Here is a 24899-nt window from a genome sequence, read left to right on the forward strand (position 1 = left end):
TCGCTGCGGTGGGAACCACAAAAGAGGCAGGTGAGGCACCATCCTCTCTGCTTCTCAGTGTTGATCTGCAAGATGTGTGCAAACGTGCGGCAGAGAAACAAAATATTCTGTGGCCGATTGTGGTAGTGGAGGCTGCAAAGTCTCGCTATGAGGGCAAAAGGCTGCCGAGGGCAAAACGGGCAGCGAGACAGCTTCTTCCAGTATTTCCAGAGCTATTGGAAGAGGTTGCGGTCACCTGGAATGCCCATTTGGGGGGGGGGGGGGTCCCCGCTCAATGTAGAGGGAAAGGAAAAGGAAGGTCTTCTCTGCATGCCTTCCATGGAGCCTTTAGTAGCAATGCACCTGCACCCCAGGTGCACGGCGGCTGGGAATCCGACATTGGCATCGAAAGCAGACCGGATTCAGTCAAGCATGATGGAACGTACTTATAAAGCAGTCGCTCTCTCTGTTAGGGTTTTGAATGCTATCTCCATGCTGACCGCATACCAAACGGAGCTGCAAAACGAGGTGTCTTCCATACCAGGTCAGGCACAATGTGACGAGATCTGTGTCATCACGGACCTCTCACTCCGTCTTCAGAGATGTGCTGTCCAAACTGCGGGCAAGGCCATAGCCATAATGGTCATTCAGGAGAGGGAGCGATGGCTAAACCTGGCTAACCTTTCTGAGAGGGAGAAGGAGGCCATTTTGGATGCACTGGTTGATTCAGAGGGGATTTTTGGTTTGGCTCTGACCCAGATGCAGAAGAGGTGCGAGGAAAAGAAGAGGGATGGTGAAGCTTTGCAGCTCTGTCTGCCCAGAAAGACACAGACTGCATCTCCCCCACCACCTCGACAAATGGCTAAACCGTCTCCGAGCTTTCGCATTCCTAGGTGACAGAGACCACTCCCGTAGAGGTGGTGAGCCACTTAAACTCACACATGCGCAGTACAGAGCCCATGTGTTCCCACAGTTCAGCCAAAAGATGGTGCCAGAACATTACATATAAACAATTGGCGAGCATGTGCAAAGTCCCGCTGGGTGTTGAGAACGATACAATACAGGTACAGACTGCAGTTTGCCTCTCGCCCCCCGCAATTCAGAGGAATAATTCACTCTCAGGTACAGGGGGCATCAGCTAATGTTCTTCAGGAGAAAATTTCCTCTCTGCTGAACAAGAAAGCAATAAGGGTGGTTCCTCCCGAAAAAAGCCAGAGTGGTTTTACTTAAGATAGTATCAAAGAATGGAACTTGGGCTCTCTGTCCCATACTAGATCTACGTGCACTGAACAAGTATTTAAGGAAGTACAAGTTCAGAATGCTCACTCATTCAACACTCTTTATTTTTTATTTTATTTTTCTCCCCAATTTGGAATGTCAATTCCCAATGTGCTCCAAGTCCTCGTGGTGGTGTAGTGACTCACCTCAATCCGGGTGGCAGAGGATGAATCTCAGTTGCCTCCACGTCTGAGACAGTCAATCTGTGCATCTTATCACGTGGCTTGTTGAGCGCGTTACCGTGGAGACAGCACGTGTGGAGGCTTCACACTATTCTCCGCGGCATCCACGCACAACTCACCACATGCCCCACCGAGAGCGAGAACCACATTATAGCGCCCACGAGGAGGTTACCCCATGTGACTCTACCCTCCCTAGCAACTGGGCCAAACTGGTTGCTTAGGAGACCTGGCTGGAATCACTCAGCATGCCCTGGATTCTCCAGAGTTGGTAGTCAGCATCTTTACTTGCTGAGCTACCCAGGCCCCACTCATTCAACACTCTTGAAATTAGTGCACCCAGTGGCTCTCACGAGGGCAGAATAATAAACGGGAGATGGGACTGACATCTCACCAGTCACCATATCAATTATATGGAAATGCTGGTGGTTTTCATAAATCTGAAGTATTTTCTCCCCTTTTTGAGGGGGCATCTTTTTCTTGTGAGAACGGACAATACTACAGTGTAGTATTACATAAAACGGCAAGGAGGTCTCAGGTCACTCCTTCTGCACACGTTGGCATGCAAACTGATTCTATAGGGCAATGCCCAATTCTCGTCCCTAGAGCAATGCACATACAGGGAATTATGAACCGGGGTGCGGATTTGCTATTGAGGGGCAATCCTCTTCAAGGGGAGTGGAGATTGAACAGAGAAGTAGTCGAGCAGATCTGGAACCAATTTGGCAAGGCAACTGTGGATCTGTTCATGTCTCAGGAAAATGCCCAGTGCCCTCTGTTCTTTTCTCTAAAGGATCAGAGCGCACCATTGGGTATAGATGCGCTGGTGCAAGAATGGACTCGTATTCTTCTTTATGCATTTCCTCCGATAGAGTTGTTATTTCCAACCCTCTCCAGAGTGAGAGAGAAGGGATTGAGAATGTTATTAATAGCTCTGCATTGGCCGGGGAAGTACTGGCTGGCGGAGATCATACATATGCTATACGAACAGCCGTAGCCTCTTCCGCTACAAAGAGTTATGCTGTCGCAAGCACAGGGAGAGATTTTTCATCCTCATCCAGAGTGCCTGGCACTGTGGGCCTGGCCCGTGAATGGTTCAAATTGAATGTAACTGTTTAACTTGACAGTGTTATTATGACCATACAGACTGCTAGAGCATCGTCTACAAGATCTGTGTAAATGGGTCATGTTCGAGCAGTGGTTTTCAATGTTCAGTGGCAGTCATCCTATAATTTCTACTGATTTGATAGATAAGGGGAAAGTGGTAGGCTTAGTGTGTTGCTTTATGAAAGGCACATGTCGCGCTCTCCCAGTCTCAAAACCGCTTTCTCCCTCATGGGACTTAGAAATGGTGCTTGAAGCTATTTTGGTGTCTCCATTTGAGCCACTGGACAAAGTTGATTTTAAAATATTGTTGTTGAAGATGGCACTGCTGTTAGCGTTGGCTTCAGCTAAACACATTAGCGAAATTCATGCATTCTCAGTAAATTATGCCTGTATGCAATTTATGCCAGGGGACGCAAGATTTACAGTATATTACATCCAAACCCGGTATGTATGCCCAAAGTCATTCAGTCCTTTGTTCCTCTTGGACTTAAGGCTTTTTGTCCGCCACATTTTGCTTCACTGGAACAGCAATGGTTGAATTCATTATGCATTATGTATCTTAGGCGAACCCGCGCATGGGGAAACCAATCACAGCGGCTTTCGCAATGGATAGTGGAAGCGATTTCTTTGGCATATTCAAGTGAGGGTTTTATGGTCCCATCTGGTTTACATGCACAATCCACGAGGGGAATGTCTACATCGTAGACTCTCTTTAAGGGGGTTATGATACAGGATGTTTGAGAAGTGGCAAGCTGGTCTTCACCGCACACATTTGCAAGATTCTATAAGTTGGATGTTACTGCACAGACGTTAGTGCATGCTGTTCTGAGTGTAGGTTCTTGAGTCCGCCAGGACTCTTCCAGCCCTGGATTTAATGTAATTTTGGTGGGCAGAAGGTTACGGAACAGGCTATCTGGCAATATGGGAGTCAGGATATCCCACAGTTAGACACCGAAACTTATGATTGAAAGAGCGTAATCACGGTTCTCTGGTAGCATTAAGTGAGGTGTCTCACCAGATCACTCTTCTTGCAGTGTGAAGCGAAGAAGAGGTGTGCTTGTTTTGAATAATGAAGTGATGCTGTGTTGCTCCTTTTATACTGGAAAGCAGAGCCACTCCCAGACACGAGCATTATGTCTGCCAGCCAATAAGGGCTGGCGTAATGTAATAGGGCTTCTGAGGACCCGGGTTATGCAAGTAACCTATAGTTTTTAGCTGGCTCTTACTCATCCCATCGGACTCAGTATTACTTGTGGTTTTGGACTCTATACTGACACCTACGTCCTAGATACTGGAAGTTTGTTTACTAAGTGCAGCCGCTTCACACTGAAGATGTTTATTTAGCTTCTTATGTTTTGTTACTTTTAGTCTGTATTTTTCTCCATCTCATACTACATGCATCTCTATTATGGACATTCTTGGATTTAATCCAAATGAGTATTTGTGTGTTGTTGCACTCTGGACTGTGATAAAAGCAGCTTCAACTTACTGAGTGCACCTTTGAATGAGTGATTTTTTTTAGTCTGAGGAACCATTATTTAAACTCTGACACCATGCTACTGAAATTTAAATCAGAGATGCTATTAAAACATCTGTGTTAATATTGTCATACTTGCGGGTCGCAAGACAAAGAAGGATCACAAAACGAATCTAATGACACGCTCTTTAGGAAACTCAACAGCCATATAAGAAGCACATTACAATCATTGCGATATTCACAATGTTGTATAATATAATTTTATATTGCCAGCAAAGTCAATGCAAATAAATCACAAATATTCTATGTACCCATCCTAGTTTGCATTATTATGGACAGTGAAGATCAAATCTCACCCTGTTTGCACAGAGACAGCTCATCAGCCTTGTCTGTCTTGCCCTCACCCTCATCAGGGATCTTACTGGTGATAGGGCTGGAAACATATAGTTTGTTGATGTCCAGTGTGGTCTTGCTGAAAGGGGACATGGTGGAATACATGCTTGCATAGCCATTGGAGGAACAGCTAAGGGCAGCCAGGTCCAGTGCCTTCCCACCAGTGATGATGGGGATGTTGAGGGAGAGTTTGCGGCGGCGGTTAGGTGATGAGGTCTTGGTGATGGCCAGTGGGGGTGGGGAGGAAAACTTACGGCTGGCGCGGGGTGACTTAGGAGGCTCTCCATAGAGGAGCTTGTTGTTCTGGCTGCTGGCAAAAAACAGCTCCAGGGATCTGTGTGTCGGAAAGTGCAGGAGGGAGGGTTTGTTTAATTACCGTGTTACACATTTTCTATTGATTAAAACCTCTTGAGAGTGTTAGACACAGACATAATGACATTTGTTGGGTAAATACAAGTTCAGAGAGGATTTGGACTATCAAATATAAGGAAATACAATTGAAATTTTCAAATGTGATTTTTGAATTAAAATTTGAAATCAAAGGTGAAGTGTGTAATTGGTGCACCACTAGTGTCACCAACTGGAATTGCAAAAATAATTACTGTTTTTAAACAGGTTTTCCCAATACAGTACTCCCCTTGTCTGCCACTGGTCACAATACAGATAGTTCCCCTCCCCTTAACTCACACTAAAAGTAAAAAGTAGTTTAGCCAATTTTGCTGTGTCAGACTAGTCACAAAAATTCAAACAAACAGGCAATGTTTTGATAGTGCCAAAGTGTTTAAATTTTCAGCAAAAACAAGTGGCATATACACTCACTGAGCACATTATTAAGAACACAATGGTCCTAATAAAGTGTCTGACGTGGTCTTCTGCTGTTGTAGCCCATCAACATCAAGTTATCTGAGTTACCGTAGCCTTTCTGTCAGCTCAAACCAGTCTGGCCATTCTCCGTTGACCTCTCTCATCAACAAGGCATTTCCGTCCACAGAACTGCTGCTCACTGGATGTTTTTTTGTTTTGGGCACCATTCTGAGTAAACCCTATAGACGGTTGTGCGTGAAAATCCCAGGAGATCAACGGTTACAGAAATACTCAAACCAGTCTGTCTGGCACCAACAATCATGCCATGGTAAAATCAAAGAGATACATTTTTTCCCCATTCTGATGGTTGATGTGAACATTAACTGAAGCTCCTGACCCGTATCTGAATGATTTTATGCATTGCACTGCTGCCACACGATTGGCTGATTAGATAATTGCATGAATACGTAGGTGTAAAGGTGTTCCTAATAAAGTGCTCAATGAGTGTAGTTGTCGCTGCATTTTATGCTTGGATAGAAAGTATTTTTTTGAAAGGATGAGTTCAACAAAAATGTAATTCAGTCATAATTTATTCACCCTCCTGACATTTTAAACGACTTTCTTTATTTCATGGAACACAAGAGCAGCATTATAAAGAATGTTGACATTGCTCATTTTTCCTATACAATGAAAGAGAATGGTGACTGAGGCTGTCAGATTGCACAGGAAATCGACATGCTGCTTCCAATTTTCATGTACTCTAAAATTCAGATCACTCTGCCAAATTACTGACAAGCATCGTCCCCCATCAGACATTTTTGCATCACTTTTCTGTGTGCCGCTATTGATAATGCATTGCGCGAGCAATCTCCAAAACATAAGTTCTGGTCCACTGAAATCCAGGAAATAATCATGTTCACGTAAACATGGTTAGAGCGATTCTGAGGTGGCATTTTCATTTTAAAATTAAATTTTTACTTCATTGACAATTAGGTTTAGGGTTGGGTTTTGGTTAAGGGGTAGGGTTAATAAAAATGTATTACATTATTCACTAAAAGTACAACTTACTTTTGGCATCACTCTTTGGATATTGCACCCAGAAACTGGTCAAAAACACTTGCATCTTCGGCCACTTGGGACAGTGGTTCGAATTTCGCTAAGCAAAGACCGATTTTAGCAGCAGAACATTTGACCACAGAATTCACAGAGTGATCAGTCTGAACAATCTGCCAAAAATCTCCTTTTGTATTACACGGAAGAAAGTCATACAGGTTTGGATAAACAATAGGGTGAGTAAAGGATTACAGAATTGTCCTTATTGGGGGAGATTAGCACAGATTCAGAAAACATCTGATGCCACATCACTAACCTACACAAAATAACATAAAGTTAGATATTGGCCTCTTGAGTTATGCATCAGCCTCTCATTGCAGCTTATGATTTAGTTGATAATTGCTTCACAACACCATTATGTTTTGAGCTGGTATATTTACTGACAGAGAAAATTGTCTCTATGGAGCCTAAACAGCCTACTCTTCACATCTCTGTATAAGGTTGGAGAGCACTGCAGAGAAGCCTTCCCACACATCGAGACACCCCTACACGTCATGCCTGAACAGAAATAGCCCCTCTTATGACAGTCTGGGTGACCGTTTGAGCTGAGGTAGGGCAGCTGAGCGGGGGAGGTCTGGGGAGGCATCACAGCCTTGCAGTCTGCCCAGGGAGAGTGGGTTCTACAGGCTGTGGGTGTGTGGGAGGTCCCCAGCTCTTACTGATTCGCCTGGATCTCCGTCTTCAGAGCCAACAGAAGGAGGGAGAATGGGGAGGAGGGGATAAGAGAGAGACAGAGAATGAAAGACAGAGAGAGACAAAAATAATAGAGAGAGGGGTTGGGGTGCTCTGGCTGCAAAACTTGCACACTAAATATTTCATCTTGCAGATGCAGCACGGGTGGAGGGTGGGGTCCTGCAGCAGAGTGGCCAGTTGCTAAGGTGATAGCGACAGAGCCCCGCTGAGATGCTTCAGTCAGGCAGGCACGCAAGCGAGGAAACAGGGCCCAATTACTGCTGTTTCCAGCAGAACACACACACACATACATAAACCAGGGCAACACACATTAGTGTGACCTCTTGCAAGCCTTAAGCAACTCCAGCACATTTCACTCCCTTCCCCTTTGGCTTTCTCTCTCACTTTTCTCTCCTTTTATCTGTAATACACACACAGACACACACTCACTCTCACTACAGGGTGACAAACACTAGTGTGACCTCTCTCCTGTCTCACCAAACCATCTTTTTCTGCCCTCTCTCTCTAACACACAAACTCACACATAGCCAGCAAAGCAAAGCCCTGCTGCTAATGGCTTGAAGTATGTGCATTTACATATGTGTTCCACGACCATCCAGGAGGCATCTATAGAGCACAGCAAGATGAGAATATGCTTTGACCAGTAAGCCTTTCTTTTCCATTTTGCTTTAGTAAAATGGCTTCTTTAAAACATTGTAAATAAGAAACTGCACAGCAATTTTCACTATCAAAACAGCACAAAAGAACAATAAATTGTCCTCAACCAGTAACAGTGAGAGATTGTGTTCCTATTGTTTTATGTTCTGTTTCAAACATGTTAGTTATAAAACAGATCAGGTCCTGGATGCTGATTGGTCAACAGACCTTTATCACATTCCGCGTGTCATCACATCCAGCTCCGAATAGTAGCGTAATCAGACCTCCTCCTATAGTTATGTTCATGGGCGATTGCCAGTTTTTATAAATAAATTAAACTAACTTAGATGCACTTAACAATAAACACCAACAGTTTAATTTTTTTGTTTTTGTTTTGGTTTAACACAGCACTTCACAATGTATGTCAACTCCAATTTCAATGTACAACAGTATATGAGGGATATGAGTGTTAGGGCAAAGTGTTTCCGGGTTCATGAGGAACTGCTCCCTGTTCAGGTTACACCTAGGGGATTGAAGTGTTCAAGTCCGGGGGGCCTGGTTAGCTCAGCAAGTAAAGATGCTGACTACCACCCCTGGAGTTGCAAGTTCAAATCCAGGGCATGCTGAGTGACTCTAGCCAGGTCTCCTAAGCAGCTAAATTGGCCCAGTTGCTAGGGAGGGTAGAGTCACATGGGGTAACCTCCATGTGGTCGCTATAATGTGGTTCTTGCTTTCGGTGAGGCACATGGTGAGTTGTGCATGGATGTTGTGGAGAATAGCGTGAAGCCTCCACACACGTTATGTTTCCGTGGTAACACACACAACAAGCCATGTTAAAAGATGTGCAGATTGACGGTCTCAGACACAGAGGCAACTGAGATTTGTCCTCCGCCACCCAGATTGAGGCGAGTCACTACACCACCACAAGGACTTTGGGCATTCCAAATTGGGGAGAAAAAAAGAAAAAGAAATAAAAAGTGCTTAAGTCCAAATAGACTGTCTTTAATTCTCTAAATGTTATTGTTTTCACTACTGTAGTATGTTGATCTCCCATTTGTATTTTAAATACAATGCAGTTGTGGACATTGTGACATTTTCATCTCTATTTTTTTGTTCATTATTTACATTGCATTTAAATCTCAAGATTGCATTTGCTTGCCAGTAAACGCTTACCCAGTCATCGCACTGAAACCTCAAGGATATATCAATGATTAAACCAGTTATTTCCTCTAATCAGACTCTGGGATGGAAATGTTCCTTTATTTAAATATTTTTAAATGCATTTTATAACATACCTGTAGGTTATATTTAAAAGTAGGTACATAAAAGTAATATGATCATTATAATTGCTCATAATCTGTACAATCTTTATATGAAATTTAAGTTTTTTGTAACATACTGTAAACCCCCGTCTTGTTCTAATGCTCTTTAATGTGTACATGTACTTTTGTTTGTACTATATTATTGCATTTGTCTAAAAAAAAAGTAGTTATACTCTGCAAAGTGCTGTCAACTCTCATATATACGCAATATACGCAAAGGATAAGCAATCTATCTACAGGAGTCTGCAGTTGCATGTAAGTGTGTTTATTTCATTGTTTTACTTTGTTGAAGAGTGGTATTCATTGCTAGACTTGTGCTGTTTGTTTACTGTCTTGAACCCGCGTTGCTTATACGAAGGTTGGTGTGTGTGTGTGTGCTATATTGTTTTTGACTTGTCCCAGGTTACTCACTGCTAGATTTAGCGTTGATTGGCCAGTGTGTGTGTAAAACTATCATGATTTTTCGTGTTTATAAAGAGTGCTTCACTTGTTTTAGGGTATTATTTATTGCTAAAGTGCAGCATAATTTATTTGCGGTGCACGGAAGTCGCACTTGTCACCTCGCGCGACCCTTAGTTTCGGCTGACCACGTGACTAGCTTTGTTGTGCTAAGTAGCATTAAGGCGTGTCCTGCCTTTTTCATTGAACGGCTCATTATCATCGCATATATATTTGACTCGAATGCTGACGCGGAAGCGGCAGCGGAAGTGGTAGCCCTCGTGTAAAGCCCTCCTTGTGTAAAGACCAGCAAGTCTACCTGTGCGAGTCCACCGAGCAAGGACACCGACAAGGCGCCACTCACCATAGCACTTAAGTATCCTGTTATTGTATCTCTTTTCCTTCTATATACTAACATGTCTACTTCACGAATAACACATGCCTTCAAGCACATCCCTGTTATCTGTTACAGACCGTTTACATGATATCGATGCAAGACCAAATGCAACCCACACAACCTACGGCCACTTTACACTTCAGCACCTGCTCCGCTTTCTTTCTCAGTGGGACTCTGGAACTGCCAGTCAGCTGTGAACAAAGCTGACTTCATTCCAGCCTTTGCCACGCAGTCCACCCTCAGCATCCTGGCACTGACAGAAACATGGATACGTCCAGAGGATACAGCAACACCTGCTGCTCTCTCCAACAACTTCTCCTTCTCTCACACACCTCGCCACACCGGTAGGGGTGGGGGAACAGGTTTGCTCATTCATAACAATTGGACTTTTTCACCACACTCTTCACTATGTAAAAATACTAGTTTTGAATTCCATGCTATTACTACAATGCAACCCACAAAAATCCATGTTGTTGTCATCTATCGCCCTCCAGGTCAGCTGACAAACTTTCTTGAGGAGTTGGATGTCCTGCTGTCCTCCTTGCTGGAGGATGGTAGGCCACTTGTGGTTCTTGGTGATTTCAACATACACCAAGACAAGCCCCAGGCCACTGAATTGAATACTCTCCTGGCCTCATTTGACTTGGAAAAACTACACACCACAGCAACTCACAGATCGGGCAACCAGCTGGACCTCATCTTTACATGTAACTGTACCAACTCAAATATTCTTGTTACTCCTTTACATGTCTCTGATCACTACTTTGTTCAATTCAACATGACACTCCCATCTACATTAAAACAGACTCCACCATTGGTTTCCTTTCGCCGTAACCTCCGTTCCCTCTCACCCTCTCGCCTTTCCACTGCTGTCTCTACATCTCTTCCTACACAAAATATATTTACCATGCTTAATGTAAACACTGCCACAGACACACTAAGTTCTACTTTAACAACCTGTCTAGACAACATCTGTCCTATCTCCTCTAGACCAGCACGTGCTACACCACCCAGCCCCTGGCTGTCTGACGTCCTTCGTGAACATCGGACTGACCTCAGGGCAGCTGAGAGGAGATGGCGGAAATCTAAAGTTCCAGCAGATCTAGGTAAATATCAGTCCCTGCTTGCAACTTTTTCAGATAATGTCAAATCTGCAAAAACCTCCTATTACCAGAACAAGATCAACAGCACCACAGACACTCGCAGCTTGTTTAGAACATTCAACACACTTCTCTGCCCTCCCCCTCCACCGCCTGACACATCACTGACAGCAGATGTCTTTGCCACATTTTTTACTAATAAGGTTGCAGCCATCAGCAATACATTCTCAGCACCACACCTTGTCAAACACCTGTCTCCTGTATGCAACTCTTCTGTCTCCATGTTCTCTCTTCTGACTGATACTGAGGTCTCTAAACTCCTCCTCTTCAACCACCCCACCACCTGTTCCCTTGACCCCATTCCTTCCCACCTTCTCCAGGCCATTTCTCCGTCCATCCTACCTGCACTCACACACATAATTAACACATCTCTACTTACAGGCACTTTTCCCACTACATTTAAGCAGGCTCGAGTAACCCCGCTGCTGAAGAAACCTGCACTTAATCCCACACAAATAGAACACTACAGACCAGTCTCTCTCATACCATTCATGGCAAAAACACTTGAAAGGGCAGTTTTCAATCAAATATCTGCCTATCTCTCACAGAACAAGCTGCTGGATGACAATCAGTCAGGCTTTAAAAGTGGACACTCCACCAAGACCGCCCTGCTGTCTGTCACCGAGTCGCTGAGACGGGCGAAAGCTGAATCCAGATCATCAGTCCTGATTCAGCTGGACCTTTCTGCAGCCTTTGACACAGTCAACCATCAGATATTACTCTCTACCCTTTCCTCGCTGGGCATCACAGGAACTGTGCTTGACTGGTTTAATTCCTATCTCTCAGGTAGGTCCTTCAAGGTAGCCTGGAGAGGTGAGGTATCCAAGCCACATCAACTACTTACAGTGGTTTCTCTTACCACTGTTACGCTGATGACACGCAACTCTACTTGTCTTTCCAGCCCAACGACACCACAGTGACTGCTCGAATTTCTGCCTGCCTGGCGGACATCTCAGCCTGGATGAAGGAGCACCACCTGCAACTCAACCCAGCCAAGACTGAACTCCTTGTCTTTCCAGCCAACCCTGATGTTGAACACAACATCACCGCGCAGCTGGGTGCAACTACAGTAACGCCTTCCAAATCGGTCAGAAATCTAGGGGTAACCATCGACAACATACTAAATTTCACAGGCCACATCTCAAAGACTGCAAGATCATGTAGATTTACACTCTACAATATCAGGAAGATAAGACCCTTCCTCTCTGAACATGCCACACAACTGCTTGTCCAGTCACTTGTCATAACTAGACTGGACTACTGTAATGCTCTCATTGCAGGCCTCCCTGCATGTGCAACTAGACCCCTCCAAATGATCCAGAATGCTGCAGCACATCTCTTCTTTAATGAACCAAAGAGAGCACGTTACACCACTCCTTGTCTCTCTCCACTGGCTACCGGTTGATGCACGTATCAAATTCAAGGCTCTGATGCTGGCATACAGAAAAGTTACTGGGTCTGCTCCAGCATACCTAAAATCATTTATGCAGAGCTACGCGCCCACTAGAAGTCTGCGGTAGGCTAAGGAACGTCGCCTTGTTGTACCAACACAAAGAGGCACCAAAACACTTTCCCGGACTTTCAGCTTCATCATACCACGTTGGTGGAACGACCTTCCCAACTCCATCCGTGAAGCTGACTCAATCTCTGTCTTCAAAAAAGACTAAAAAAACATCTTTTCCATGAGCACTTAACCAGTCATTAAAAAAAAAAAAAACAATTCTTTTGCACTTTATTCTATTTTGAATACTATTATGATGCTAGTGATACTTTGTAATACAGTACTTTTCATACCACTGTCTCCTAAGATGATTCGCTTATGTTTTCCTCTCTTGTAAGTCACTTTGGATAAAAGCGTCTGCCAAATGAATAAATGTAAATGTAAATGTAAATATACAGTTGCAATCGAAATTATTCAACCCCCCAAGACAGTAAGGATTTACACAGGTAAGCTTTTCTTATGACCCAGAATTTTTAAACTTTACATTTATATCAGTTGAGTGACACATTCAACTCCTATTGCATGTAGCTGTTCCTTAAATATGTAAGGCTACACAAGTAATTGTTTTAAAACAAAATTAAGTCATCAATCTGCAATGGCACTTATTTAAGTTTTAAAATTTAAGTTTAGCATTGTAAGCAAAAATGTATTTCTATGCAAAAAATGCAATTAAAAATAAGCTGTCTCAAAAACTAATAGAGGAGATTATTTCATTAACAAGAAAGGTCATGGCTAGAAGTACATTTCCAAGGCACTTCAATTTCCAATACACAAAGTTGGCAGCACCATTCATAAATTTTTCAAATATGGTACAACAGCAACCTTCTTGGGGTGTGGAAGAAAGCAAAACTTCACTAAGGGAAATGTTGACTTGAATATTCAAGAAGTAATTATGAAAGACCTGTGGAGTCCTGGAAGAAGATTTTATAGACGTATGACACTAAACTGAAAATGAGTTTTAGACCCATGGGTCAGCAGTACGTCTGGAGTAAGATGACAAGGTGATGACAAGAACGACACCATCCCCACAGTCAAGCATGGAGGTGGGTCAGTCCTGTTATGGGAGTGTTTTGCAACTGCAGGAAATGGCTATCCTGACTATGTGACTGACACCATGGATTCTTTCATGTATTAGGCCATTTTGGCATGAAAAATGTGATGCCTTCAGTGTGCAAATTGAAGCTTGGTGATTACTGGACTTTCCAGCAAGACAGTAACACCAAGGGTACATCCAAATTGTCCAAAATCTGGTTCAGGGATAGGTCGTGGAATGTCCTTAAATGGCCCTTTCAGTCCATCATTAAAATCCCATTGCAAACCTTTGTTTGGATTTCAAGGAAGCAGTGGCAACACAGAAACCAAAGAATGTCAATAAGCTGGAAGATTTTGCTCATGAGAAATGTGTAAAAATTCTAATAGAGAGGTGTCCGAAACCTGAGAACACTTACCTGAAACATTTATTTGCTGTTATTAAGGATAATGGATGCTCCACAAATGACTGGCTTTGGGGGGTTGAATATTTTGGACATGACATTTGTGGAGAGAATTTGTTATTTTTTTATTTTAAAATGTGGTAAACTGAACTCTTTTTTCTCAAAATCACTCAGATGTGTATTAAAAACTTACTTTGACTGTTTACTGAGGTTTTAGTTGATGTGTTTTAATTCACATCACCAGAATGTATTGCTGGTCAGGGGGGTTGAATAATTTTGATTGCAACTGTACTCTTCTTTAAAATCCATTGAATAACATGAAACATGGTTTGTTGAGATGAATTACTTGAGATGAACTGTACATAAATAGACCATAACAATTCCACACTATGGACACTGCCATTGTAACAGACAGCGGTGACAATTTTTTAACGCTACAACTTGAAGCTTCCACTGTGCGAATGCGGAAGTGTGATAAAGGCCTATACAATATTCCAGCTTTGCTAAAATAAATTATATAGTAACAGCTATATTCACTATATCACTGCGCAGCACCCTTAGCAGATCGTTATTTTTGCTGCATAGCAACGTTCTGTTATGTTAGGGATTATATGTTTTAACGTAAGGATTTAAACAGATAGTTCACCCAAAAAGTAAAATTCAGTCATCACTTACTCACCCTTATGTTGTTCCAAACCCATATTACTTTCTTTCTTCTGTGGAACACAGAAGAAGATATAAAATGTTGGCCTCAGTCTCCATTCACTTTCATTGCATCTTTTTCCCATACAATGAAAGTGAATTCTGCCAAAAATCTCTTTGTGTGTTCCACAGAAGAAAAAAAGTCATACTTTTAGAAGAATATGAGGGTGAGTAATTGATGACAAAATTTTCAATTTTAGGTGAACTTTTCCTTTAAATAATGCAGGTACAAATCAAACTGAATGGATCTATGATGAACAAATGCATCTACAAGCAAACCGAATTATGTCATATGGCCGCAGACAGATTGTAAGAAGAACAGAGGTGTGTTGTAAGCCTAAAGCCTTGTATCTTAAACATGTGGTCACAAAGAATCCAAGAATATAGATCAAGGACCGTTCCCTAGTTACATTTAAATGAATCAATATTCCAGACTTCAAAATGAGCTGAAAGCAGCTCTCTTGCCATGCGCTACTATGCACATGACATAAGAACTGTGGGTTGTTTGCTGTCGGGCAGACCAAGCTGATCAGATTTCCCATTTGCCACAATAACATCAGTGATCTTTTCTTTGAATTAAAAAAATGTCTGCATGGCTCACCGTGCTGGTATAGCACTGATGGGCCTCTTGTATATAGTGATGAGTTTGTCGAGCACTACGTCTGCGCTGGTGAAGACACGGTAGGAGTGCAGGAAGGTGTTGAGGAAGTCGATGGAGAGGAAGCGCAGGTCGGTCAACCTCTCCAGCAGGCGTTCCACACTGGCGTAGCGGATCTGCAACACCTTGCACGAGTTCATCATCTTACTGAAGCGGATGTCCACATCGTCACAGTATAGACTGGCATCAGACCTAAACATGAGATACACAGGTAAACAGACGTGATTTACATATGTAAATACCATGGCTTATGGTTTTATAACCATTATTGAAATAAATTACAACACCAGTTTAAACGTTGTGAAAATAACATTCAAAATGGCTTACAAAAAAAGCTTTGTATTAATTAGTCCTACTCAGTCAATATTTGGTCATTTTGAGATTATCGACTGATAGCAGCTGATTGGTTGATAGGCTGAAAACAAGTGGTCATTCCAACTAAAGTCAGTACCACAATCAACCAACGGTCAATGGATAGTGCCCATTTTCTCTTTTCCAATATTTTTGGGGTGAATTTTGAGTAAATGTTGTGTAAAACAACTGTTAAATTACCAATCTTGTGATGAAGTGCTTACTTGATCATCTGGGGCACAGTGACTTTAGAGTTCTCCTCAAAGGCGTTCATCATCAGCCCATTACAACGAATATTATCTATGCACTGTAGTAAAGAAAGAGAGAGAGAGAGAGAGAGAGAGAGAGCATGAGGACAGCATGTAAACCACAGGAGGTGAGTAAAAGGCAAAGGTCTTGCCCTACGGCTGTGTGGATTCCTCAGTGCAATCTGATGTGAGCAAACATGCCTGGCTGATGTCACTGTTCCAGGCTGACTTCTCTTGCCGTGAGGAGGCCACCAGGATGATGGTGAAGGACTGGCTGTCTTTGGGCTCCACCACAATCTTAAAATCCAGGTGCTCCATGTCCTGACCACTCTTGTCTGACTTGGCTGAAGAGAAAAAGTACTAGTGATCCTCAGGAATAAATCTGTAGTGCAGGTATCTTGTGATTAGATTTGTGGTCAGATCTTTTCCAGTTCAGCATTGCTATAAAAAGCAACCTACACAATCAGACTCCAAAACATATCAATAAGGGTATTTGCATAGTCATGATCCCAACCCAGTTAAATTTAAAGTCTTGTCATGTCTTTCAGTCACTGGAAGTATATCATTATCTATACATCTCATTTACATCTGATGTTATAATGCACCAACACCCCCCCCTCCCCCAAAAGAAAGAAAGAAACAAACATGTTGATGTATACATTATCAATATACCACATACTGTATATACAAATGATCATTAAACAAATGAAGTACACTGATAAATATCAAAATATAATGAAAAAAATCACTCAAAATTGCCACTGTATAAATATATACAGTTCCTTATCTGTCACTGACTCGATGTTGTGTCAATGTAGTGACACTAGGGGTCACTCTTGGGAGCCCGAGACACCTCTGGTCTTTGATAAAAGGCCAATGTAAATTGGCGAGTGGTATTTGCATGCCACTCCCCCGGACATACGGGTATAAAAGGAACTGGTATGCAACCACTCATTCAGATTTTCTCTTCGGAGCCGAACGGTCATGCTCACTGAGCTTAATTCACATGACTGTTCATTCACCTCTGCTGGATCTGACGGTGCATTTCAGCGGCTTCTCCCTCCTCTGCACTGGTGCACTGCAGAGAATGCCCCTGGGCACTTCGGCAGAAATAAGAGTATATTTCCCTAAAAGAGTATATTTCTCTAAAAGTGCGGCACACACTGAATGTCTTTTTAAATACACAGCTTCTCCACCCTCACTACCCTCAATGGTGGGGCGGCCAAGGGCTATTCGGCAATCCCCCCAGTGGATAAAGGCGCTCGCGGTGCACCTATGCCCGCAGAGTGCCGCCACCTGGCGCGGGTGCCCAAAGCTCCCGTCCAAGGCCTGTAGGTTTACGTCGTCTCTGATGGCTAAGGCCTACGGTGCCGCTGGACAAACCGCCTCCGCCCTGCACGCCATGGCTCTCCTGCAAGTCCGCCAAGGCGCTAAAGGAACTGCACGAGGGTAGTTCCGCCCCGGGATTGATGCAGGAACTGTGCTTGGCGACCGACTTCGCTCTCCGAGCGACGAAGGTCACGGCGTGGTCTCTCGGGCGGACGATGTCCACATTAGTGGTCCAGGAGCGCCACCTTTGGCTCAACTTGGGTGAGACCAACAAGACACGGTTCCTTGCTGTCCCCATCTCCCAGACTGGCCTATTCGGTGACACCGTCAAGGACTTTGCCCAGCAGTTCTCGATGGTGAAGCAGCAGACGGAGGCTATCCGGCATATCCTGCCCCGGCGCGGCTCAAGATCCCGCACCCCATCTGCTCGTCGCCAAGGGCGTCCCCCTGCAGTGACTGCAACGGCTCTGCCGCAGCCCGCCCCTTCAGCCTGGCCCCAGCGTGGAGCCCACCGCAGGAAGCAGACGCCACCCATCTCGCGGCCGTCAAGAACCTGTGAAAGGCTTCAAAGCGCCCCTGAGACGGGCGACCCAGGGACGACGAAACCCACTGCTCTGGAGCTGGTAAGCAGACCGCTCCAGCGGCGGTCTTCCCACCCCTGAGCGCCCAGCTGTGGCACAAATCCACCCCCGATGTGACAGTCTCCACTGGTCACGAGGACAGGCCTCTTCCTCCCCCGTCCCAGGCTGTTCCGGGGGTGGTCACAAGGAGCCAGGTAAGTACTTTGATGTCCCTGAACTCAGCACGGCCACGACATGGTGTGGCACCTCGAGCTCCGCCATGCCGCGAGGCCCCACCTGCCGGTACATCTGACGAGATTGTCCCTTTGGTCCTCCTCGCGCGGAGCTTGGATGCGTGGCTTGCGCTTTTCAATCCGTCACGATGGCTGGTCCGGACTGTCCGACTTGGCTACGCGATTCAGTTCGCCAGGTGTCCGCCCAGGTTCAGCGGTATCCACTTCACCTTGGTGAAGGACGAAAACGCTGCTACCTTGTGCGCGGAGATCGCCACCCTCCTATGGAAGGGTGTGATAGAACCTGTCCCTCCGGCCGAGATGAAGAAGGGGTTTCACAGCCCCTACTTCATCGTACCAAAAAAAGTTGTGGCCAATCTTGGACCTGTGAGTACTGAACCGGGCTTTACACAGACTCCCGCTCAAGATGCTGACGCAAAAACGCATTCTGGTGAGCGTCCGGCATCAAGATTGGTTCGCGGTGGTAGACCTGAAGGACGTGTACTTCCACATCTTAATTCTACCTCGACACAGACCCTTCCTGCAGTTTGCATTCGAGGGTCAGGCGTATCAGTACAAGGTCCTCCCTTTCGGCCTGTCCTTGTCCCCTCGCATCTTCACGAAGGTTGCAGAGGCAGCCCTTGCCTGTTAAGGGAAGTGGGCATTTGCATTCTCAACTATCTCGACGATTGGCTAATCCTAGCTCACTCTCGGGACATGTTGTGTGCACACAGGGACTTGGTGCTCTCACACCTCAGCCGATTAGGGCTTCGGGTCAACTGGGAAAAGAGCAAGCTCCTCCCGGTTCAGAGCATCTCTTTCCTCGGTTTGGAGTTGGACTCAGTCTTTTTGACAGCGCGCCTCATGAACGAGCGTGCACAGTAGGTGCTGACCTGTTTGAAGGCGTTCAAACAGAAAACAGCAGTTCCACTGAAACTCTTTCAGAGGCTCCTGGGGCATATGGCATCCTCAGCGGTGGCCACCCCGCTTGGGTTGATGCATATGAGACCACTTCAGCACTGGCTTCAGACTCGAGTCCCGAGATGGGTATGGCACCGCGGGACACATCGCGTGGTCATCATGCCGGTCACCATCTTTTCAGCCCTTGGACTGACCTCTCATTTCTATGGGCACGTGTTCCCCTAGAGCAGGTCTCCAGGCACGTCGTGGTCATGACAGACACCTCCAAAACGGGCTGGGGCGCTGTTTGCAACGGGCACTCAGCCGCCGGCTTATTGACGGGCCCGCGACTGCATTGGCACATCAACTGCCTCAAGTTGTTGGCAATTCTGCTTGCCCTGTGGAGGTTCTGGCCATTGATCCAGGGCAAGCACCTGTTAGTTCGGACAGACAACATGGCAACGGTAGCATATGTCAACCGCCAAGGCGATCTGCACTCTCGTTGTATGTCATAACTTGCCCGCCGTCTCCTCCTCTGGAGTCAGCAGCACTTCAAGTCGCTGCGAGCCACTCACATTCCGGGCGACCTCAACACTACAGCGGACACGCTGTCACGGCAGGTTACCCTCAGGGGAGAGTGGAGACTCCACCCTCAGGTGGTTTAGCTGATTTGGAGTCACTTCGGACAGGCACAGGTAGACCTGTTCACCTCCCAAGAATCCTCCCACTGCCCGCTCTGGTACGCCCTGACCGGGCACCCCTTGGCATAGATGTGCTGGCACACAGCTGGCCTCCTGGCCTCATTCCCCCAGTGAGCCTACTTGCACAGACTCTGTGCAAGGTCAGGGAGGACGAGGAGCGGGTCATCCTGGTAGCACCCTACTGGCCCACCCAGACGTGGATCTCGGACCTCACTCTCCTCGCGACAGCCCCCCCTGGTGAATTCCCCTGAGGAAGTACCTTCTTTCTCAGGGACGGGGCACCATCTGGCACCCGTGACCAGACCTCTGGAATTTCCATGTCTGTCTCCTGGACGGGACATGGAAGACCTAAGCGGTCTACCACCCGCGTTGGTAGACATGATCACTCAGGCTAGGGCCCCCTCTATAAGGCGCCTGTATGCCTTTAAGCGGCATCTGTTCGCTAAGTGGTGTTCTTCCCGATGGGAAGACCCCCAGAGATGTGCAGTCGGATCTGTGCTTTCCTTTCTGCAGGAGAGGTTGGAAAGGTGACTGTCCCCTTCAAACCTTGAAGGTGTACATTGCTGCTATAGCAGCACACCACGACACAGTGGACGGTAAGTCCTTAGGGAAGCACGACCTGATCATCAGGTTCCTGAGAGGTGCCAGGAGGCTGAATCCCTCCAGACCACGCCTCGTTCCCTGATGGGACCTCTCTGTAGTTCTTCAGGGTCTACAGGGAGCCCCCTTTGAGCCTTTGCAGTCAGCTGAGCTTAAGGCACTCACTTTGAAGACTGCCCTCCTGACTGCGCTCATTTCCATCAAGAGGGTAGGAGACCTGCAAGCATTCTTTGTCAGCAAAACGTGCCTGGAGTTCGGTCCGGGCTACTCTCACGTGATCCTGAGAACCTGACCAGGCTATGTGCCCAAGGTTCCCACGACCCCTTTTAGGGGCCAGATGGTGAACCTGCGAGCGCTGCCCCAGGAGGAGGCAGACCCAGCCCTGTCGTTGCTGTGTCCAGTGTGCGCTTTACGCATCTATTTGGATCGCATGCAGAGCTTTAGGATCTCTAAGCAGCTCTTTGTCTGCTTTGGTGCACAGCGGAAAGGTAGCGCTGTCTCCAAGCAGAGGATCACCCACTGGCTCACTGACGCCATAGCTATGGCATATCACGTCCAGGACCTGCCGCCCCTGGTAGGGCTACGAGCCCATTCTACCAGGGGTATAGTGGCCTTCTGGGCCCTGGCCAGGGGTGCCTCTCTAACAGACATTTGCAGAGCAGTGGGCTGGGCAACACCCAACACCTTTGCAAGGTTCTACAACCTCCGGGTGGAACCGGTTTCATCTCAGGTAGTGGCACGCAATGCAAGCGGATAAGCCCGGGATAGCCGGCCGGGTGTAACGCTTGCACATAGCGCCTTTCACCTCCTCTGAGCTGAAGACGTGCGCCATTAATTCCCTGTAGTGTTCACAAACTATGTTCCCTGGTTGACTTCCTCCGAGCCCTGTGGCAGTCGAGTTTTCAGAGAGACTCGCTGCCGGCCCAGTACACATGCTAACAGGCCCTGTTCTGGGGTAGGTGCTCCGCATGTGGCGGTTCCCTGTAAGGTAACCCCATGCGATGTATATCTTCGGTTAATTCGTTTCCCTGTTGGCAAACTGCGTCTTTCTTGGGCAGAGTCCCCTCTGCCACAGTCTCCATGTTTGTATTAACTCCTCCCCCGTTGGGTAGGATCTACCATGAGACTCTCCACATGGTCGGCAAGACCATGTGACGTATTTTTCCACTTAAATATCCCCCCCTCTCTTTGGGCGAGGTGTGGTCTCCGCGGTGTCCTCCCCTTGGGAGGGACACCCCCCGACTGGACCTGGTGGCCCAGTCGGATAATCCCCCTTCTTTTTTAGGGAGTGGAAAAAAGAAGGGGAAAATAGGCCACGACTGGGTTAGCCTGTCTCTATCTTTTGGGTAGTCGACTTGTCCCCAAAGAGTTCGACACTCATAACTATGTTGGGGGAGGTTATGTGTCGGCCTGGTGCACTGGCTATGAGGCACATAGTTGTCTGCCCGTCACACACCACCAGTTCACGTAACACAGGTCAGCCAGTTGCGGCGTTTTTTATAGGGACACCTAGTGTCACTACATCAACACAACGTTGAGTGAGTGACAGATAGGGAACGTCATAGTTACTTGCATAACCTCCGTTCCCTGATGGAGGGAACGAGACGTTGTGTCCCTCCTGCCACAACGCTGAACTACTCGCTGAAATGGCCGGACCTTGTCTCGGCTCCTCAGCATAAAACCTGAATGAGTGGTTGCATACCAGCTCCTTTTATACCCGTATGTCCGGGGGAGTGGCATGCAAATACCACTCGCCAATTTTCATTGACCAGAGGTGCTGTCTTGAAGGCAAAGGTGGTCACATTAAATGTTGATTTAGCTTTTTTTTAATTTACTGGACTTTGTATGATGTTAATTCATAAATGAAAACTATTTATGGCATTCTTTTTGAAGACATCCTCACTATGCATCAATTTTTACAACTGCCTAAAACTTTTAGTCACATTTTATTTTGTGATTTAACTAGAATAAAAAGTAAAGCAAGGCGGAATGTGCATCTGAGATAAATATGTTACCTCTACAAGGGTCAGCAAATGATTAGAATGAAGTATAATGCTTAATGTAATGAACTTTATAGGTTTTTTGAGCAAGTACACATGCAAAATGGGGGGGGGGTGTATTGGATGAAACAAAACGTGAATCAGAGGAAGTGGAACGGATCGACAAACAAAGCAAGTATAGGAAATAAAAATGTTTACATACACTCATCATCCGTGCCCTCTGGCTCCTCTATCAGTGTGCAGTCGATGAGTGACACCACTCCATTCTGCCATTAGAAGACAAGCAACAGTGAGACATGCTCTGAGAATCTACCACTAATCAATACCAAAAACAGTGATTACTGTGAGGATCTCCTTCTTGAATTTCCCCAAAGACCAGCAGCAATACTGGCTTATTGAATGCAGTAAAATTACAGTCAGCTGAAGGTGGTAATCACCATTTCCTGTGCACAACATAAGATCTCATTGGTTTAACAAGCATCCCGTTACATTCAAAAGTCTTCCTCTGAGAAATTAAGGAAAGTTGTAGATAACATCCCTATTTCCATAATTGTTCAGTTTGCAATTCTGAGAAAAAGCTTGCATCTGCATTATTTTACACAATAATGAGTTGACGGTAGACTTCAAGTCCAAGAGTAAGTGGAGATATTTTGCTTAGTGTTGTGACAGCACACATTCAGCATTTTTTTATATGATATCACAAAGTACTGCACTACATCACAAATAGATAAAACAAATGCAAATATTTGAAATAATTGTTTTAATTTATTTTACTTGTCCAAAATAAAGACCTTCACACCCCATAAAGAGAAAGTTTTGTATTGGCCAGTAATGGCAAATCTATGTATGTAGGGGTGGGCAGTAAGACCAAAATGTAATATCACGGTAATGCATATTACTTAAAAAAAAAAAAACTTAATTTAGTTTATCATCTCTTTTTATTTGGAACTTGATGGAAGCAAAAACAAAAGATAGAATCATTAATAACAAATTAATTGTAATTGTATGTTGTTTTTATCTTCATCTACTGATGTTTAGAGGCATTTACATCTTCTAGTACCTCTTCGTGACAGCAGTGGCTTAAATGTAAGTGTTGCCACCTTATGGACCCACTAATAACTGCAAATAACTCCAGCGTTCAATGCTCGAGCACTCTTCTGATGTCGAGATTTGCGTCACGTGTCACATCTGACTGATGTATACTTTGGGCTTAACCACAAACAAACTCTGTTTCGTGTTGTGCCAAACAACAAGAAGTTCTTCCTAATCTTGACTTGTTTGGGACACATCCTGCTCTGTATTTTTGCATTACTCCGTGCAAAAAATACATTCTCTCTCTACATAACGTAAAGAAGTCCTGCCTAATGATAAGCAGCTGACACATTTCTACCATCACATGGATTACATTGTCATACTGCCCCGCCCTAGTATTTAGTTGGATATGTGTATGAAGTCCTAGGGCAGCATAAGGCTTCACCTTGGTGAGGTGCAGTTTTCCTCCAGAACCTCTAGTGCAGATAATCAGATGTTTGGAGAAGAGGAAACACTGCCTCTCACCCTCCTTCTTCAGTGAGAGAGAGCCCAGGCGACCACGGGTGATCTTGCCCTTCTCACTCATGGGCACTTGGATCAGGGATCCTGAGAGACAAGAAGGGGAGTGAGATATGGAGGAAGATGCATTAGATCTGCAGGTAAAGTAAAACAACGGATGGCAAGTATTGGATTCAAATATGTTCTTATCAGATGTTTCCTCGTCTTCCTATCCTGTGGTGCATCACTGACATTTCTGATCCCAGGCTCAACACCAGGTTGACTGGTAAGAATGTGATTACACTTGGAAATGAAAGAGTTTGTCTGTTCTTTGAACACACAGTGCTCTACTGAGACTAGCAGGAGTGCCCTAATCCTGCTAGTCTCTGAAGATCCAATCCTTTGAGTCAACACTCTGCTTTGTGGTGTTGGCAGGGAAAAGAGGGCAGCCCAGAAAAGCCTTTGAGAGGGAAAGGGAGAATGGGGAGATGGGGGGCTTAACAATAACAGGTGATAAGAGTGACAGTTTGCAGAAAAGAACAGAAGGGAAGGAGAATCCAACCTTCTTATCAGGGATCTATGGACCCTTTTTGCAGCATTTGTGTGTGTGTATTGGGAGGGCGTGGGGAGTTTACCTTGTCTGACAAAGGTCTGGCTGGTGTCTAGGAGGATCTCACAGCCCTCCACGATCATACGCTCGATGGCGAGGTTCTTCCTAATGTTCTCCGTCTCGCTTACTTCATCGTGCATGATTCTGTGCAGGAATAGTAATTTAGCACTCACAGGCAAAGTTTTATTTGTCACATGCAGATTTTCCTGTGTTATTTACATGTGATCTATATGCTTAAAGGGGAAGTCTTTAATTTCTGTACCACCAGTGACACCATTCATTGCCAATTAAATGACTGTATTCAAACAAGTTTCACACACTTCCCCTGTCTACCATTGTTTGATCAAACAGGTGGGCCCGTCAACAACTCATAAATTTTGTCGTTAGTAGTGCAGAATTCATACACTTCCCCTTTAAGATATATCACAGAGTACCTTATCTGATTTGACAATTTACTGTAGTTGATGACCTTAAGTCTTGAGCAGAACAGATTTGTGTGTACATCACTGATAAAACTATCCTTAAATAACTTGTTGCATCGAAAACAACTGCAACAAGAATGGTTTG

At 45.2% G+C, this 24899-nt stretch overlaps 1 protein-coding gene across 1 annotated transcript in view; it reads right to left on the reverse strand.

Moving 5' to 3' along the window:
- The window catches only part of LOC127455698 (ras-specific guanine nucleotide-releasing factor 1-like), a 68077-nt gene that overhangs the window by 18565 nt on the left and 24613 nt on the right, over window positions 1–24899 (reverse strand). Inside the window, exons 9-15 of the mRNA XM_051723758.1 lie at window positions 24358–24476; window positions 23670–23830; window positions 22395–22458; window positions 16071–16213; window positions 15846–15928; window positions 15214–15462; window positions 4377–4747 (exon numbers count right to left, since the gene is read on the reverse strand). Coding sequence (XP_051579718.1) covers window positions 4377–4747; window positions 15214–15462; window positions 15846–15928; window positions 16071–16213; window positions 22395–22458; window positions 23670–23830; window positions 24358–24476 — 1190 coding nt within the window. The remainder of the gene's footprint in view (window positions 1–4376; window positions 4748–15213; window positions 15463–15845; window positions 15929–16070; window positions 16214–22394; window positions 22459–23669; window positions 23831–24357; window positions 24477–24899) is intronic.

The sequence above is a fragment of the Myxocyprinus asiaticus genome, chromosome 18, assembly GCF_019703515.2.
Source record: "Myxocyprinus asiaticus isolate MX2 ecotype Aquarium Trade chromosome 18, UBuf_Myxa_2, whole genome shotgun sequence".
In the NCBI taxonomy this organism is placed as follows: Eukaryota; Metazoa; Chordata; class Actinopteri; order Cypriniformes; family Catostomidae; genus Myxocyprinus; species Myxocyprinus asiaticus.